Consider the following 20301-nt stretch of genomic DNA (forward strand, 5'->3'; position numbering starts at 1 on the left):
ATTAACACTGCAACGTCAAGCGATAAATCAGGCAATAAAGGAAAGCTCGACGAAGCAGGGAGGTCGGATAAAAAGAAAATAACAGGGCAGAGAAAGTGATCTTCATTATTTTTAAAAGCACTCCAGAGGCACGGCTGGGAACCACTAAGGGCGCCGCGTGACATATATACGCGGCACCACCCCTCGGCGGCGTTGCGGAAGGGGTGACTCCGGCGAAAAATATACTCGGCCAATATTTCTAATATTCCCGCCCCGATTCTGCCACCTCCGGTTGGCGCGCGTGCAGATTCACTTAGCGCTCGAGCGGGGGAAAAAAAATTCCGAGGAAGCGAGAACGAACGAGACCGTTCGCGATGTAGACGACGACCGAAGCTGCGAAGTTTTGCATGAAATTAACGTCGGAAAAATTACTGCTATTACCGACGGTCCCGTACGTGCGCGGCAAGTCGTACGGAAGTGGCGAGAGCGAGATGGAGTAAGACCAGTGGTAAGACCGTGGTAGAGAGCGGCCGAGAGACGGGCGGCCGGGCTATAATTACAAGTGTGGCCCTGACTAATTCAATTTTCCCCATCTGCTAGCGATTTGTAGGCGGAATAACCGCGGGGAGCGAGACGGCACGCTGGATAATAGCCGCAGGAAGTGTCGTCTGGTACGGAAACGCCAGTGGTAGGGTATAAGAGAAAAGATGAAGGGAACGAGGCGGGGTGGCGTGTACCGCGCGGCACGGCGGTAACGCAGTCGGCTGAGTAAATAAAGTCCCGTTTAAATGTAATATCTCGTTGAATTGTGCCTCGGGGTTGCTGCCGCCGCTATCTCCGCCGCCGTCGCCGAAATCCGATATGCACACACTTGGCAGGTCGATACAGCGCCGGTTACTTAACGTTTACTAACTATTCACCAGCGTGTACGCCCCTCTCGCCCGCGTCTCGTTTCCGCGTATTTCTCGCCTCCAGAAACCGCCGTGTCGGAAATTTCGACAGACGGAATATCGCGCCGTGGAGAAACCGCGAGGGAAGCGCGTTCGCGCGCGGCGATAAAGAAACGCGGCCTCGCCGCGTCTCTCCTCTACGTTCGTCACACTCGTCGTACTTTATTCCCGCGCTTCTACCGATGACGCCTCGTGCCCGCCTCGTGCATATTCCGCGGCGCGACGAAGGAAATTATTTTATTTCGCACTTCAGAATATCACCCCGCGGACTCATTCATATTCATGCCCGCGCCTGAGCACTTCGTCTCCGAAATGTGCCGGTAGTCGTGCCGGTTAGTTTAAGATTCAAGCACGGTCTTCTTATACTCGGTCTAACTCCGTCCCTTATTCCCTTATCGCCTTTGATTTTGTCTCTTAACGAGGACAAATATTACTTGCAATACGGCATGCCCGGTTTGCGCGGTTTTCAAATTATTCAGCTTTTGCGTCGCGCGCATTTTATGCAATACTACGTTGTTATCTCAGGAGCGTGAAATAGATTAAGGTGTAGATTAGCATTGCACGGAAAGAAAAATGTAGCCGCCGTAGCTAAAAACTGCACGTGGCAACTAAATTTCAGTTGTCAAATATGGACGGCTAATATTTAGTTGCGATAGCTAAATATTTTGCTACTGCGCCTATTGTATTAGGTGTGACAACAAATCGTTTGCTGTGCTTCAGAAATTTATAGTTATGGCGGCAAAATATTTTTAGCAAACTAATTATAGCTACGGTAACGAAAAATTTTCTTTCCGTGTGTACTTGTATATTGTATAGTTAACCAAGGGAAATTTTTTAAAAAATCGACCAAACTAACAAAAATGATGTTTATTTTATAATAGTCACGACGTTTCGACCCCTTTACCGGGTCCTTTTCAAGTACAATCTATTATAAAGTTGACTCAACATTTTAATTCAAATAGTGGATTTATAATGGCGATGTCAATTTCTAAAATTTCCATGTAGCAACCGTACGTTTGCGCATCTCGAATAAAACTGATGATAAAGGGGTCGAAACGTCGCGACTAAAATAAACATTACTTTTGCCAGTTTGGTCGATTTTTAAAAAATACCCCCTTGGTTAATTACAACTGGCGACAAAAACTACTGAAATATATTTGTGTCTGTGTCATTGCGATAATCGGTAACATTTGTTATTGCTACAAAATAATTACGAGTTAATTCGACTTGAAACAGATTATGTCTCTCTTTGATATCAAACTACGGGGAAGATTGAAGATAAAATTCATAATAATTTGAAAGATCCAGTTCCGTTAAAATTAATTAATCTCGCTCGACTTTATAAAAATATTAGTCTTAGTTTGAATGACAAAATTATAACAATAAGAATACCAATTAAAATTTCTAAACATTTACACTTAGAACTTATCAATATTGTTAACAATTACGTTGCTGGTAGGTAGAAATCCTATCCGTTCGCCTTGTTTATTCCCCGGTTTACATCGTCATTCGCATGCACATCAGCGAGATGACAATCGGTTCATTTCCGCAAATTACAGCCGGATCTTATTCAGCTCTTATTCGCAGCGCGAGGTCTAGTTACGAATCTGATTGTCTTACGACGAGTAAACTTCTCTCCAAATAATGCCATCTCCTTGGTTTATCTAAACAACCCCAACTTCCCACATTGCCCGCTTAACGCAGGCGACTCGGTTGATTAGGGTGCAAACGAACCGTAAACATTAAATTATTCATCATCCGTCCTACAGTCGAGACAGTTAATTAACAGTCTAACTGCTGCCTGATTAGTTTACGTTATTAATGCGATATGATTAAAACTTTTTTGGGTCATGCGCTGTAAAGTGAATTCGCTTCACCTCGCTCGGAATCCGATAATGGCAGCTACGCAAAATTATCTCACAGTGTCTCTCTGCCCTCGTTATCATTTACGTCACAACAAAATGTTGAAATAAAATGTGACAAGGGTCTAATCATTAATTATAATGTTGCGTCGAAAGAAACGAAAAAGGGATTCAAATAAATATAAATAATATACGTGGAATCCGCATTCGATTTTATGTGCGCGCACAGAGTCTGCAGGATGTGCACACAGTACCGTCGCACCGATCCTCTGCTCCTGCTGCCAATAGTGATCGCAAAACGCAAAGCACATCTATATTAAAAATCTCGCGAGAAATCTACGTAAGCGAAACATCGCAAATTAACGTCGCAAAGAAACGTCGGTTTCTCCCGGAGCGTAAGAGTTGTCGTTCCTTTTCCCGGGGAATTGGTCAGATCGTAAGATTTCCCGAGTGCCCATGTTACCGATTAGTCTCGGCGCGCACGACGGCGAGATCGCGTTTCGGGCGAAGGGGGAATTCTCTTCGTCGGAGAAACAGGTGGAGCGGGAAATCGGACGGGAAGGAGAGAAGTAGGAGGAACGGAAGGAAGGAAGGAAGGAAGGAAGGAAGGAAGGAAGGCAGGCAGGAAGGAAGGAAACGTCGAACGCTCGCGTACGGGGGTATAGCGATAGACTTCTCTCCCCAGGAACGGGAGAAATTGCGGGGACAGCAAGGGGGTGGCAAGTCGAGCGGCAGCACGTCACCATTGTGACGAATGATTCGCGCGTGTTCCATGGAACACCGACGCGACGTTGCGTCTTGCCGCCGCGAAAGTCGGCACCCGGCTTCGGAATCACGGGGTGTCGGTGATATCGATCGGCGCGGGACGGGCAAATAGAAGGGACGTAGGACGGCGACGGGGGGAGGGACCGGGGAGGGGCACTTAGAGAGCCAGTGCATACCGAAACTTCTCCTCTCCGCATCGCGGAGGTTTCATCGCGGATTTTCGCGAACAAAAAACCAGGCTGGAGTCCTGACGAGGAGGACGCGGGAGTGTGGAGAATCGAGGTGGGCGATAGCGGGCGATGGCGGGCGAGATGGGTTGGCAGGGGGTAGATGAGTGAGATGCGGTGGAGCCGGGCGAGATTTCATCCGACTTTTGTGACGCAGCTGATATATTTTTATCTGACGTCGGGATTTGACGGCTGTTCGTCCGAAAAACCCGCCCCTACCCGGCTGCTTCTCTGATACCGAGCGATAAGACCATACGCAAAATGGTTATTGAGCCGCGCCGAGCGAGAACGGGAGAAATCACTGCTGATTTGCGAAATACTTCTCAAATTTCTACATCGAGTATTCGTTTAGCGAGATTGCTTCATCGAGCTGGTAATCGTGAGCATTTTTAACGGAAGTTTCGTAACAAAGTATGTACAAATGATATGTTGCAGCCACAATATTAACGCATTCACCGCTATCGACGGCCATTGGTGACCAACACAGAGTTTTTTGTTCGCGGTACGTCAATCATCAGCGACTGTAATGGGGCGACTGTCAAATAAATATCGTATATCATATTTTATTGCAACTCAATACCATAAATTCAATACTAAAAATTAAATATTTTATTCTCTTCCTTAATACAAAAATCATTTAACCCGTAGTAAATGGAAACTCAGGTAAAATGCGCTTGGCGGTGAATGCGTTAAAAAATCATGATAAAGCGAGAAGTAGAAATCTAATATTTAGTAACCGTCGTATACAGATATTCTCCCCAATCATTCGATATTCAAACTATATTTGTAAAATAGTACCGTGCTCTTTCATTTCTGTAATTACTAATAAAAGATGCGATAATTGTAATAAAAGTATGTTATTCAAACGGATTACATGTCGTTTGAGCCGTTTTGCAAACGCGTTTTTTCAAACAATTAAATTATCAATGACAATTGACCTCTTTAAATACGTTCGCCTGCTTTTGTTTAAAAATCAAACGCACGCGAAAAAAAATTTAATAAATAAATTCCGAAGTGCAAAATAAGCAAGACGGAATCAAAATAACGGACAGCTTTAATATCGCAGTACATTGCATTTCAGTTACATGTATTAGACCGTAATGTAAGCAACTAAAAGCCGTTTTCCGCGGTTTGTTCTATATAAAAGCGCAATTCGGTCACGTTTCGCACACACACATACACACACACACAAAGCAGCAGAAAATTGCCTTGCTCTAAATGATTATGCATATGTTACTCTTTAATGCGCAATAACGAGACTCGTAAAATTAAAACGAGTGCAACGCCGAGTATCGCTTTTTATTGCTTTACCAACGTTTGACGTGCGCTATCCATCGAACAATATACGGCTTGTTGCCTGCATTATGCATCCATGTGATTTAGCAAAAAAAAAATAACTTGTTGGCGCTCACCGTTTCGTAATGATCGATACGCGTTGCAAAAAATAAAGGCGGCATAAAAATCCATTGCTAGGCGACGGCACTCGCGCGCGTACGTGCCACGGGGGTGGGGATTATTTTCAATAGAGATTATACATATAAAACAATCTGTGCGCTCGATACGGCGATAAGCCCACCGCGGGTTTATCGTCGCGGTATAATATCGAAAAGAGCTCGAGGTTGGTAGTGCGAGAAAGAATCGAATCGCGTGGGATGATGGGGGTGGGGGGGAGAGGGAAAGTTATTTTACAAGCAGGCGGATATGCCGAGGCGCGAAATGGCCCATTTCACGAGGTGCCCGCGACTCCACGTACGATATCTGTCGACACACACGTGCGTCCCGTACACGTGCAGCGATCGTTAACGTAACGCGAAAGCGCCCGGCGTTCCGTAGTTTATTTTGGCCTTTAACGCAAACAACAAGGACGATAATGCTCGGTCCCGGTTGACACTCGCAACGCGGAGCCACGCGAGTCCGATTTTCGACATCGAGTGCGACACTCCCGCAACATCCCGTGGGATCTAGCGGCTTTTGCTAGTGATTTTCAGTTGGATTGCGCTCGTCAACGTATGGTCACTCACTGTTATTGTAACTGTCCGATAATGATGCATCCTGCGTACCGCGATGATGACCCGGTGTCTGTTCCAGTAATTGTAGATTCCTCGCTTGTCGCCCTGCAACACAAGAGAGTGCAAGGGACGTTAGAGGACCAGGAGATCGGCAAAAGTTTTAAATAACGTTTGACATAAGAAAAATTGAATTCCTCCATCCGCCAATTCTAGCCCGAATCTCCTGAGACTTGTGCCGTTGTTATCCGGTTACTCGAAAATATCGGAAAAATACTTGCGTATTCAATTAATTTTTCTAGATATCGACCGAGGAAAATTAATTTTTGCAGGCTCCGATTGTTTGCACCAGGTTGTCATAACAATGATATATCAACAGCGGAAGCCAGTATCAGAAATCGTGGAACGTGCCAACGTGAAACATATCGAAAATCCGATTAGATCAAAAACGTTCGTGAATCAGTTTAATCGAAATCCATTAAATCGAACCCGTGATTTCGAGTACTCCGATATTACTCGTGAACTCGATTAACGGCCGAATACTCTGGTACAGAGAATACCTGCTCTGCGCCAACAGCATCGCGTTGAACACATATTCCGTTCCAGGGTATTTGTTTGAAAAGTCGAAAAATACGGTCGAATCTTCTTTTACATTCCACATAACAACGCAAACAAGATATAGTATTATAACCCACAAAACATTTTCATGTACAGTGTATATATTATGTATATACATCTATGAATATGAATTTTTAGTACAGTACATACATTAGATATCAAATGTATGTGCAAATGTTACCGGAATAAAGTACATAGAAAGTCCTAGGTATGTATATACATTTGTACATGATTTACACATTTTATGTATATACATGACGTATATTGATTTGTTATCCATTACAGATGTAGTATATGTGTGTACATAATTTGTACACACATATGCATATACATAATATGTACATTCGTATATCCAGCAATGTATATACATGCCATGTACAATGTATATACACATATAAAACGAATATCAAAATATGTCATGTATATACATATATGTAACTTATGTATGTACATACGTACGATGTATATACCTCCATTCTTCAATGCACATACATGCATTGTTTCAGTTGCATTTTATATTCTTTAAATATAGAATACAATTTTATCGCGTACACTTTTTTATCTTAATAGATTTGGACATGATTGTACGAAAGTTTAAACAGGATATGCCCAATTAATGCTTACGTGTCTTGTATAATAATTCATGTATGAAATTGTGATTTATCAGCTGTATATAGCTACATGTACATACTACATACCGCAAAGGATATACAAATTATAGACATTTATTAAATGCATTTATTGCATGTATATGTATTTTTCCTTCATGGCATGAAAAAACTATCCTGTATGTAAAATGTATATACAACGCCGATATTAAATGTATGTCCATTAGATGTCTAAACCTTCGTACAATCATGTCCAAATCTATTAAGATAAAAAAGTGTACGCGAGGGCATCCAATGTTATGTGGGAAGGTTCCCTATTCGTTTATGCAAGCCTTTCCGAAAGTAAAAGATATAATTTCTTTAAAAAATCTTTATTTAGACGTAATTCTAGTACCCGAGAATGTGATTTCGGACCCATCAATTTTACATGTAGGTACAGGGCATCATATGAAACATATATCCAAAAAAATTGGTAGTCAACCTGGAAAAATTGATAGCACCCGTACCACTGCGAATTGTCATGCTGGCGAGATAAAACAATACATATTAGCGATATTTTGTCCGCAATATGTCATTTTGAAAACAGTTTCGTAGATTTATATGCGAGATGGTGCATCGAAGTGACATGTGACATGCGATGAACACGGGCATACGTCGCCAGGAACATCGTTTACGCCGTTCACAAGTGACGCGTGTCACTTTGAAAGCACAACTTATGAGACTTATGAGAAATTTATCTTCCCTTATCACACAAGAGAGAGAGAGAGAGAGAGAAACGCGACGATCATAAGCGTGCGTTAATACATTATTGCATTAAAAAAGTTTTATCTACAGGAAAGCATTCTCGAGTTCACGTGCATGATGAATCGCGAATGCAAGAAATTGAATAATAATTTCCAAAATTAATAACATTGATTAAAAATTTATAAAAGTAGAGATTTGTCACGATCGACAAAAGGCACTGATGGATTCGCTGTTCTAGTGACGAAGAAGCAGCCTCGCGAAAAAATTTATAATATAGCGGAGAATTTGTCGACCGGGGGTCAAAAGGTTCGAAACTCGATACGACCACGTCATTCATTCGACCGTCCTTCTGCAATTGCCCGCTGCACTATGCGAAGATAGAATTTCGAATGACTGCGGTGGTGACTCGAGCCCGGTTCTGACTAGTGTAAAATTACAGCGCGTTGTGTTAAAATGCATCGCGGTTCTTTTTCTATATGGTTGAAAAATAAATCTGTCGTTTTCGTGGCTCGCACAGCCATTAAATTCATCGATAAAAGCGAATCACATTACGCAAGTGTATCATAACCTGGACGAAACAGAGGAAAGTTTCGAAATGTATTTGTAAAATAAATACATTTAGCCGACAATTATTGTATTCATAGACATTTAGGTATATCTGTTAGATTTAAAGTATATACAGGACAAGCGAAAAGCGCGATTTTTTATAATTAGGGTACGTGACACCGTCGTTGGCTCAAGCGAAAATACAAGTGAGGAGAATCCCTTGGAAATCTGAAAGTTAGGAGTGAGATAACACGAAAACAATAAATAAGACAAATGCGTGTGACGAGGGCTAGATTTCGTCAGATTTCGTCAAAGTCCAGAGAATGAAATAGCGAGCTAAAATCGAGACAGTGCGCAAAACCTGCAAGAACGATCGACGATACCTGTCGCGATTCGAGTTAAATAAATTGTTCGATTAATGACAATTGATAAAACAATTGATTGCAACATTTATACGAATACAATTACAGAGTCCACGAAGAAATAATTTAATTCGTAAGAGCTTAGTAAGAATGCACTTTTTTTCGCACCAACATCAACAATACCGATTGTAATTTTTAATGTAACATGGCGATAAGATTTCTCACGATTTCTTTTTTTGGAAGAAGAATTTCCCTGAGCAAAGATAGAGCTCTTCCATTAAAAGTTCTGTTTTCGCTACTTTTTAAAAATGTTTTATACTAGGAAGGATATATGGGCGTTTTGTTAAAATGTTTTCTGTTTATAGTCTTTTGCATTTTACACTTGGAAAACCAGCATCAGAATAACGAATAGATGCGACAAACATTTCCCTGCAAAATTTTTGTATTTTTATTCCTTTCTTTAAAATAGCCAAAGTAATTAGCAAAAATTATATATTACCTTTGCAAGAAAAACGACACAAGTAAAAAATAGAAGTTATTGCGTATTTATAATTTATCAACCCGCAAACGTATGTAGATACTTTTATTCAAATAAGGGATAAAAAGGGACGATTAATTTTTGTACTAAAGCAGTATTTTACATTAATCTGGACGGCAAAAACGGAGTCTTGCGAGCTAATGGAAATGGTCCTCGTAGTTTCCTTAATTTAAAAACCTAGATATAAGATCAATATTTTCGGTAAAATTAATATAAAAAAATTGGAGACGTGCGAGTTATATTACTAAACATCATACATTCAGTGAACTAAACTTTGCTGAAATTGAAATTAGAAACACCAGAAAGAGTAAGAAATTTTCCGTAAGAAAATTCAACTAACTCCTTTATACGATGAACAATTACCGATCAGTGAAAAGAGAAAAATGATCTCATTAGTTTATTATATAAAACTTTAATACCGAAGTATTATGCTTTATTTTATTATAGTTTACAATTAAATAAATACGTCATCACTAATATTATTACTAAAAGAATTCTATACCTGCGTTTCTTTTATACGATATAAATTTACAAAATATTCCTACAACGTATCTATGATGTTTCTGTTACATTAGCATGATTTTTCTTCAATAAAGAGTTTCTATTATCGTGTGAAACACTTGTTTCCCCAGAACCCATTTTTAAATAGTCTCGAGGTAATTTTCAAGGAAAATGGCACAGATGTAAAAAGGGGTGGACATTTCAATCCCTTGTCGGGCAAAGATGGTAATAAGGTACAAATTAAGCTTATTATTCAGGAGGAATTATAACTGCTGCATTTAGTGCATAAAGCCATTAAAATAATATGCATTTGGAACAATTAAAAGTTTAAAATCGGTAAAATTGCTATTTTTGATGTGTGTCACTTTTTACGTGCAGAGTCGATATTCTATCCAGAATTAAATAGGTTATCTTAACGAAAGAGAAAAATATAAATAAAATACACTACGTTGTGTATATTTGCGATATATAGGTCAGTGCGTGCAAATCGTCGCAAATTTTGTGGATGGTAACGCGTGATAACGTTATGATATTTTCCAGTGAATTCGAGGTGACGAAACTATCTAAACTTGGAGATTATGACAACCGTTTGTCGCGAGTTTAACGATGTTCAGTGACGGTGCTTCCCCAATAGTTATATAACTTCGTGCGTCTCATAAATGCGAGCCACGGAGCAACTTGAGGATAATTACATTCGCAGATGACAGAGAGTAAAATTACTTGCATTATGAGCACGAGAGTAGTAGATTACACGAGGGAAATGTAAATTTGTAAAAGCCAATATATATACGCATGTTTTGTGTCTTTCGCGCACAAGTGAAAATTTGAAATTACAATTACGAGAGCACCGCAAATAATTGCGCGGCGTGTTGATATAAATTAATAGCGAACATAAATCTGTCGAAATGCTGTTTCATTTCACTTTAACATTACGAAAAAAATTTATGATAATTTCTACGAGATCATACTTTACGGTAAATATCTAATTTTGAAATAAAATCCATTAAACGATTTATGGGAATTCATTAGTTACAAAATAAATATTTGGCAAGCATTTACCATAAAATTTTTATGTGTCCTAAAGCTACTGAATACTTATTCTTACAGTTTTAGTACACGTATATCTGGAATACTTCATAATATATCGCATATAAAATTTTTCCTGATTAACTCAATAATAACTGTACGCGGAAAATCACAGAAACAACAACGGTATTCTTTTATGATACTTTTGTTATAACTGTTTTCTTTTGCGATTCTAGTGGGTTTTCAATTTTTTTGTTACATTCAAACTTGGATAACTGAATTCCATCCATTGACCACGACCGTTGTTCCATTCGAGCTTCACTAACGGTGTACTGCTAAGGAAGGTTTCATTGTTGGAGTTCGCATACGAGCCATTCTGCCGCGTCGTTTTTTCCCTCTATTTCCCCCCCCCCTCCTCTCTCTCTCTCTCTCTCTCTCTCTCTCTTTCTCGTTTGGCACTGGTGCAACCACCACTATGCAATTGCGCAACTGCATTTTCTGCACTATGGCGCCGATGTTTCGAGCGGCATTTATATAGGACGTAGCCTCTTCATGAAACTGCGATATCGCGTGCGTCCGTGGTAAGATTAATGGACCAATCTTGGCGCCGGGCGCGGTTACGCGCAATCAGGAGACAGCTTTTCGGAGCTTCAGCCTTTCATCGTGATAGCGACGTAGATACATACGTGCTAGCTAGCGGTGTGCTACACCCGGCTTACGCAGTTCAGACTATTCAAGTCTGCGGTATTTACTTTACGTTCCGCCACGTAAGCTCCGTGAAACGTAACCTGCGCCTTACGTGGCAATGTAACACAACCAAAGGATTACATTGTATGCAGAGCGAGTGGAAAAAGTTGCGAGCAAGCTCGACATTTTTATTCTACGGCGTGACATCGTCATTCCGTATCGCGCCAAGTTTGAGCAACGATCGGTCGTTCGCCGACTGAAAAACACCGGACTCGAGACATCTAATGTTGCACCCGGCTCTTTATTACCGTTCCGTTCGAAAATGGAGGAAACGCAAAAACGCTGTAGACGATTATCGAACGACGTAATATTTGTTACAGACCATCGGGTCACTAGGGAACGGAATCGATTTGTCTCTTCTCGTGAATTCACATTGAAAGGTCAAACTGCCAGGAACTATTTATCAAGAAACCGGAATACCAGAAGGGACGCTAAAAAAAGGGAGGGAAGTCGCAAGAAAGAATAATGAACCCGGTTGAAAAATCGAGGCACCTCACCAAATTATTGTTACTTCTTCGCGTTATACTTTATTCGTTGCGCTTCTATAAAATATTGTCGTTTATCAACCCTCGTCCAATCTGTCACGTCGAACTTATTGTCAATAATCTTGTTATTTCTCCTATATTTCTCTAATATTTCCAATATTGACACGTTAAAGAGAAATTGTATCTAGATATGTGTAAGCCATTATCGGAAATGCGCTATCGCAAAATGCATATTAATTAATTTTAACATATTTATAAATATACGCAACGTGGATGTAAATAGGCAAATTATCGGATTTAACTATAAAAATAATATTATATTTGCAGAAGGGATTGTGTGACGAATAATTTTTCCATTTAGATATAATAAATAGTCACGCATTGTTTTTACGATCGAATTAAATCAATTGAAACATTAAACGTAAAACGATGAAAAGTAAAAGTGGATTATATGCCTTTTTAATCCAGCGAGATATTATTTTATGATGAACATTAACTTGCTACATTCAACTTCTGGCTGGGTCAACCTCGTAGTTCAAAGTACGCACGACAGCAAGTATTTCCGAGGATGACAATAATATTTTCGCGTTTCTCGTGCATTTTCTCGAACGGCAACCGTTTCCGCTCGCGGAGCGCTGATTCTCCGCGAATAATGAAAGTCATGGTACATAACATAATTTTGCGCACATTGATTATTCACTTTGTCTCGCTCAATGGTTCTCGACCGCATGTAAATCCCCGAAGGATCGTGAGTCTCCGAGCGACACTAGGAAGTTGCACGACGAAGTAAGATACGACGCCTAATACAGCTTTATACACCCAAAGGAGTGTTTTACCCAAGTTGGTTCGTTCCGGTCTGTCGCCACTTTTCCGATAGGCTCTTTAACTAATTCAAGCGACGGGGCCGCAACAACTGAGATAAAATTCAACAGAGGATTAAAAAGGCAAAGGTCGGAGAGGCAAAATGCTCGACTCGCGCGTATCGTTCGCATATTAAATCAGCGAACATCCACCCCCGTTAAAACTCTAATTAATTAATTAATTGATTAAGATAGGGAAAAAAATTTGAAAACTAAAATCATATTCTTCCACAGTTAACGTCCAAACTACAAGAATAAAGTTGAATTCTTCTTGTTTTAACACGAAGTGCTTTTGCTTACAATTATAAACTCAAAATAACCTTCGATAATTCTGTACGCCTTCGAGTTCCGCTAATTGCACCTCGTATTCAGCTTTTAAATTTAATTAATATCTTCTTCAGTTATTGGAAAATACGTCAAAGTCGCGCGGGTTCGCACTGGCTACAAAGATATACGAATCTCGAGAGGTTAAGGATATTACGGAAATCTGCAGAGGAATAAATTTAATTTTACACTCAACCATGTTAATCCTTTTCTCTTTATGCACTGCCTGGGATCTTCCTCCCAGATTGGGGGAGGGAGGGGCGCAAGTTGCGAACAGAAGTAACGCGAAGACCGAGTGGAGGATGGCCAGGAAGGTGAAGAGGTGCAACGGGATCAGGAAAACGGTATAGTGGAGAGGGAAAGGATAAGATCTGCAGGAATAAAAGGTACTAACTCCGAGGTACCGACAGGTTGAAAAACTAGGTAAAATTGGATCTCGGAACTGTCTTCATCCGCGAAAGTGTAGAAGTGGCAATCGCGCAGCAAATTAAGCGGGGCCATCGTAAAGGAGCGAAAATGGTTATGTCCTGTCCTAAACTTACCGCCCTTTCTTCTCTCCCTCTCTCTCTCTCTCTTTTTTATCTAACTTTTTGCGTCCCCATTAAATAATAGATGAATCAAAGTAATGTGCCCTTATCCGCAGCGGGGCATAGTTTGCCTCGGGCTAAGGGCAAGTTTCTAAAGCCTCTCACAACCTCCCTACAATTTCGTAGTCATAGAATTTACAAGGTATCGACTTAGTACGTTAAAGACTTCATTTTGCATCCGCGAATTTTGACTTAATAAAGAAATCCTATTTTATTTAACGCATAAAATTGTAAGTTTATAAAAGAATACACGGATAGTACCGATTGATGTTGTATAATTGAAAACGCTTCTTCCAGAGAATCTGTCTGTGTGTATTTAACATTATAATTTTTATTAATATAAACAGATTTAAAGAAATTTATTCAGCAAAAGAATGTGACTTCAGAACGTCAGAGATAAATGCAGAGCGGTATCGCAAAGAATAATATTCCCATTTGAAAAATTTTAAAAGCAGCAGACGCACGTCACTAAACGAAACAACGTGTAAAATAATAATATTTTAATAAAACGTATAATAAAATCTACATACCAAAGTTTTTTGTTTAATTCATTTGCACAAAGAACTTTATTTTGCAGCCTCATAACAATTTAATACATTTTATTACAGATGCAGAAAATATTAAAACAATGTGTTAGACACTATGCGTTTTATTATTATTAATCATTAGTTATTAATCATTAACTATGTATTCTGTATGTGATATAAATTATTTCATTTATTGCAAATATTATAAATATTACAGAGATAAATTGTAAAGAGTAAATTATAAAAACTCAAATCTTTGTGGAGTTATCTATTTAATTACTCTCCTCTATCATTTTAATTGCATTTCAGTCATTTTGATTTCTTAACCGATATCTTATTATCCGTCATTTTACCAATATCTTCTCGGTATCTTAATATCGAGATTTTAATTTCATTTCACAATCAGTCATTTTGATTTTTTAACCGATACCTTTTTCCGTGTCATTTGTTAATGTTCTTATTACCGGTACTACTAATGGCAACTTTAACATAAAGGGAGAAGGGAAAACTAAAATTGCTCTTTCTGCAAAGAGAGAAACTAGGTAACAGCGTAAATGACACGTTAATCGCTGCACCTTCGGATTGAATGAAATGCTCGTTACGACTGCGTCCGGCCAGTATTTATCCGTACTTTCTTTCATATTTTGGTGCGCTAAATAAAATATGTGTCAAAGTCTCTCTTGCCCGGCACGACCGTTTGGCCCGGAGTCAGCATAAGTTTCCAACTTAGTGGTGAAGGAAGCCCCTTGCGGCAACTTGCGTACCCGCAGATTCTCGTGAACAGACTCCGCGCACGCCAACCCCGAGGAAGAGTAAGGCGGCGGAAGGTATTTCTTGGGTCGAGGCATGCTCCTCTCTCATCCCAAACACGTACCAGTACGCGCGTATCCCCCTTATCTAGATCAGCGTGTAGCCGGGCGCAAGCCCGTTTCTTCGTCAGATGAAATGTTAATAGCAACGAAGATGCGTGCGAGCTGCAAACGCGAACTTTTCGCGTAAGACCCCAAACCCCGCCTGCCAGTCGTGCATTCTTTTTGCACGGTTCGCCGAATATTCCGCGTTCTTCCGAGCGCATGAAACGGAGTGTCTCGAATTCTCTCCCGGCCGCGTTAACAGCGCGCGCGCTCTTCATTTTTTTTACTAACGAGAAGCTCGGGCGTCGGGTGATTCATGGAAACCCGTAAATCAACTTGACTACCTGCTCCTTAAGGGAATAATTTCGGTCTCTTTTTTACCGAGTGATTTATGAATTAATATCTTTCTTAAACCGTTATGCGGTATATTCGGTGCACGGTGTGAATGGTCAGTGTATACGCTAAAGTTTCATTGATTAATTTGTACTTGATTAATTCAGCGTCGTCCCCTTTGTCCCAAACGTGACAAATTATTAACGCGCGACAATTATTAAATAGATGTACGTAGTTTGAGAAAGTTCAAAGCTCCACAGCAACAACTGCTCACGTATCTCATGCGCTTTTGCACGAGTAACGTTATAAAATGAGACACGAAGAAGGAAATAATTTAAATGCGCCAAATTTAACAATGCAACGATATCACGAGGGTTGCTTTTTAATAAATGTAAAATGGGCATTCCAATAATTTTACCGAGTGTCAACTATTAATAATCTGTTTGTATTTCCTATATGAGATTTCGTTAATACCGTCAGAAATAATTAAAACCAGTATTTAACGTAGCTTTGTTCATTTGATCATATTTTGACGGATTACGCGAAAAATGTGGTTTATCCATTCTCATATATTTTGATGGCAATATGTGTCGCATATTTTCCGATATCGAGGCCGGGCTTTATTTATAATCATTATTTATGAAAAGCGCAACGTTCATTATCCTCGATGTGATTAAAGGTCCCGCGACCGCATAAATGATGCCCGCGTGTACATACGCATTTTTCTTTCTTCCGGTACTTTGTAGACGAAATTACCGCAAGTATGTAACGATTAACCACGTTGCGTATTGGATAACTTGGTCGTCAGCACGGCGTTAAATTATATTGCCTAATTGTGAGAAGACGATCTACATAATGCGTCTAATACAGGCAACAGTTAACTTTGTTCCCACGGGGATGGTGTACAAATAGCTCGGGGCTTAGCAGCAGATTCGAAATATTCACATATCCCCCGTACCTCCGGCCTAAGCATCGCGTTACATCTGAAGGCTATCAGCAAAATCGATACATTTAAATCGGATGCTACGCTCGATTTCGTGACGCACGTGTATCAACCGACAAATACTGCGCGCAAAAATCTGCAAAAAAATCCCCTGGTTTCACAGGGAGGACCATTCGTCTGTGTTAAAAAGGGATTCGCTGTCGATATCGCTGCATACATCACACACGTGATCGATGATGGCGATTCTAGCGGATCGCTGCAACCGGTTATTTCATGCGCAGATTGAGAGAGGAACATTGTTTCGGCTTAAAGATAACGCTTTGTTTCCGGTGCTCCGCGGTGAACAATGCACGCACGAAAATCGAATAACGCTCATAAAGCTGTAGATAAGCGCCGGCTGGGTGGAAAAAAGCGCGGCTCAAGCAGCTTTCATATTTCACGACTGCCACTTGCGCCATATTTTTCATTTTACTCTATTCGCGCCCTTTTTAATTACTGATAACGCGGGAAAAACCGCACAGCGCAGCTCGAGCGCGCGATCGCGGAGATTTGTAGCCGACATCGGGGGCTGCGAAATTAAGTTTTACAAATTTACAGTTTATTATTCCACCGGATGCAATACGGATGAAAACGGTTGAATAAATAATGCGCGATAATATTATTTATACCTACTTTTGCAAACGATGTTTTACGCCCGCCCTCGACATCTCGACCCGAAGACAGTGAAAAGGTCGGCCGCGCCAAACGTCTCGTGGAAAAACGCGGACGCGTTTCAATGACCGCCGATCGTGTCTAGCATAAAGTAGCTGGGCATGGGCTTTTTAATTATCCGTAATCCGCATGCGATTTTCTAGAAGCGCAGGGACGGTCGAATCCAGTTATCGATGCCGTCGCGCCTGTCGAAAGGTCGTCGCAACGAAACGCGTCGACGTACGCTAATTCGCGATCTGCAAATCTCCCGCGCCGTAAAACGCCGCGCGATTCGGCGGATCAATTGGAGCGCGCTCTTCGACGTTACGAGAGAGCCGCCCGCTGCGGATCCCGCGCTCCCGATGGTCCCGTGAACGATCGATACGCGAAACAAAGTGTCGACCGTACACATTTCTATACGTTCCAATCCGAAGGGCAATTCAATTGCGGTGGACGTCCCATACGGGCATCTGCAATATTCTCCGCGAGCAATCGTCCTCCGGGGACCGTCAATGTATGCGCTCGCACGGCTCCCAATGACATTTACATTTATATTGACACGGCGCTCAATGGGATCTTGAACAACGGCGGCGAATGCTTAAATGCATTTGCGACCGCGGCTTAACGACCGGGCCCGAATTTTTCCGGTGCCGGATCGGCGCGCGGACGCGCGGGAAATGGTACGCGCGAGGACGCGCCGATAACGCCGGCGCGACGCGATGCGTTTCTCTCGGCAACGGATGCTGAAACGAGGATTCAATGCGATTAAGTTTTCACATTGCGGACACGCCGACATCGTGCGCAAGTGCGTTGACTCTTCAACATAATTCGCAGAAAGAGTGCGCACGCGACACCCTTTCGGCAAATTATGTTCAAATGACAAAAATTGACCTTCCTTTCTCTACCCGCAAATATTGCAAATTTGATTGGGAAAGTAATCCTGCCCGTTGACGTACGAGTGCGCATTATGACGCAATATGGCTAGCGAATACGGTTCCAGGAGCGAATGAAATACGTAATAGGCTTTTTGAGAAAGCAGATTTTTCCATGGGAAAAACTAACGGGTAAAAGTGCAACAGAGATAATTTTAGTAATTGCATCAGCACTATTGTAATTAATGCAAACTAGACGTCAGTAGTGAGCATTAATGTACTAAACCTGAGCAGTATTGAATTAATATTATTGATACGCAATAACATTTGATACTGACAGTGAATAACATCCGAAATTTTAGTCATGAATACTAGATGATACTCTAAACTATACATAATCTAAAATGTTCGAAATTATTATTTCCGTTAATGAAAGGAATTCAATATATTAAAAATAATAAGCTTATATTATAATTCGTAAACCGCCTTATAGATTGAGACTTGTAAAATATTCGTGGCTCCCACAGCGAGCTTCCGCTGTATTACAAAATTCTCTTTGTACGCGTATCAAAAGACACAATACTCATGTAATTTTCATCCTCGTTAGAACATATCGATACGACGACGAAGACGCGGCTAATAATAGATAAGAATCTATGCCGTGTTTGTCTGGCTTTCGTGTAATATTATCGATAGCTCCGGTTATTAATATCGAAGGACTTAGATAGACTAGAATAACGTACGATACCATTCTATTTGTTGTCGAGATATTATTTATTTATGTCGGTAAAAATACGTCAATATCCGCCATTCTATAATTGAAATCAACCTGGTGCGATGTACCAGTCCACAAAGGAATCGATTGTCTTCGTGACGATATACACACTGAGAAAATTTTTCATCGGACAAACCAATTAAATAGTGTGTTAAATGTTTCCGATGGTTAATTTTTCCAATCACTTTTTTCGATTAAATTAAATGGATACATCCGATGAAATTTGATTGAAAAACCAATTATATTTTTCATCGGATATATTATACAATTTATTATAATTGGATACATCTGTTTGTTATTATGTAATTGAATCATCTCATTATATTTACACGGACATTTTTCTCAGTGTGACGAAGCAATCTTTGATTGAACTCTTTAAGGTGATCCCTGCATACTTTGGTCAAACCGACCAAAAGTAGAAAAAATTGAAATTTAAGTATGTTGTAGTTGTCAATTTTATCTGTCAGTACGTGAAATTTCAGACTCGGTCGCCGATGGAATAAAATAAAGATAAAATGTTGAAGTTGTATTCTTTAGCATTCCAGTAAACACCAAGTAACAATTACATAATATCAATATTGTAATTTCCTATTTAACAATGGCAATCTAATATAACTTGGGCGTAACACCCATGTTAAGTAGGAAATTATAATATTGATATTATGTAACTGTTACTTGGTGTTCACTGGGATAAGGGTTATGGGCCGATCGCTCGCGGAAGCACTTTAAGGGTTAATATTATTTTGTAAAAAAGGTACACTGAAAAAAATTTCTGGTTGAATATGGACGAATCAGATAATTCCTTTAGGATTTACCAGAATTCCTTTAGGATTTATCAGAATTCCTGTAATCCTACAGAAATTCTGGTAAATCCTAAAGGAATTCTGGTAAATCCTAAAGGAATTATCTGATTCGTCCATATTCAACCAGAAATTTTTTTCAGTGCAGATCTTGACGAAAAACAGTAAATGTCACAAGGATTCAAATGTGCTATTAAGTATATGAGACCACCGACCTCTGCGAGCAAATACTTATTAGTAAAGTCAAAAGGTGCAATGTTTAGAGGTTTGACAGCTCTTTGAGACTTGACGATATCACATATTTTAAAATATGTTTTTAAATGTGCATATATAAGTTAGCATATCAATGAATTTGATCAATAATGCATTAAATGATATTTTTTTTATGAAGAAAGTGATGTGAATTTATAAAAATCAAAGGGGCCCCACCAAAGTACCCGTACCACTCCTACGTGCAGGAGCCACCTTAATTCGAGTAAATTATGCCGCGTATTTTTCCAAACACAGCTCACGGCCGCTCCTTCGAGGATCGGTTTCGAGCATTGGGAGGAAAAAAATTGCGTCACGATGGCGCCGTTATACGTCCAATACTCGGGCGACTCGTGCTCCATGCGTACCGTCACCCCCCGCCTGTAAGAGCTGTAACCAAATTCGCCTCACGTATTTCCATGGCCCTTTAAGCGCGACCTCGTAGGCCACGGCCTGCAATTTATCTGGAATGACGTTCTATTAAGATGGGATTCGGTTGCCCTCGCCGATCCTCGCCAACTTC

At 40.4% G+C, this 20301-nt stretch overlaps 1 protein-coding gene across 8 annotated transcripts in view; it reads right to left on the minus strand.

The window, feature by feature from the left end:
• The window catches only part of LOC105567825 (neurotrimin), a 187638-nt gene that overhangs the window by 34415 nt on the left and 132922 nt on the right, over positions 1 to 20301 (minus strand). For 7 of the 8 annotated variants that reach the window (XM_012023027.1, XM_012023028.1, XM_012023030.1 and 4 more), the window contains exon 2: positions 5805 to 5897. In XM_012023027.1, the coding sequence (XP_011878417.1) occupies positions 5805 to 5897 (93 nt within the window). The remainder of the gene's footprint in view (positions 1 to 5804; positions 5898 to 20301) is intronic. The other variant, XM_012023029.1, reaches the window with a different exon arrangement.

Source organism: Vollenhovia emeryi, unplaced genomic scaffold (assembly GCF_000949405.1).
Source record: "Vollenhovia emeryi isolate VEMERY1.0 unplaced genomic scaffold, V.emery_V1.0 DF939134.1, whole genome shotgun sequence".
Classification (NCBI taxonomy): domain Eukaryota; kingdom Metazoa; phylum Arthropoda; class Insecta; order Hymenoptera; family Formicidae; genus Vollenhovia; species Vollenhovia emeryi.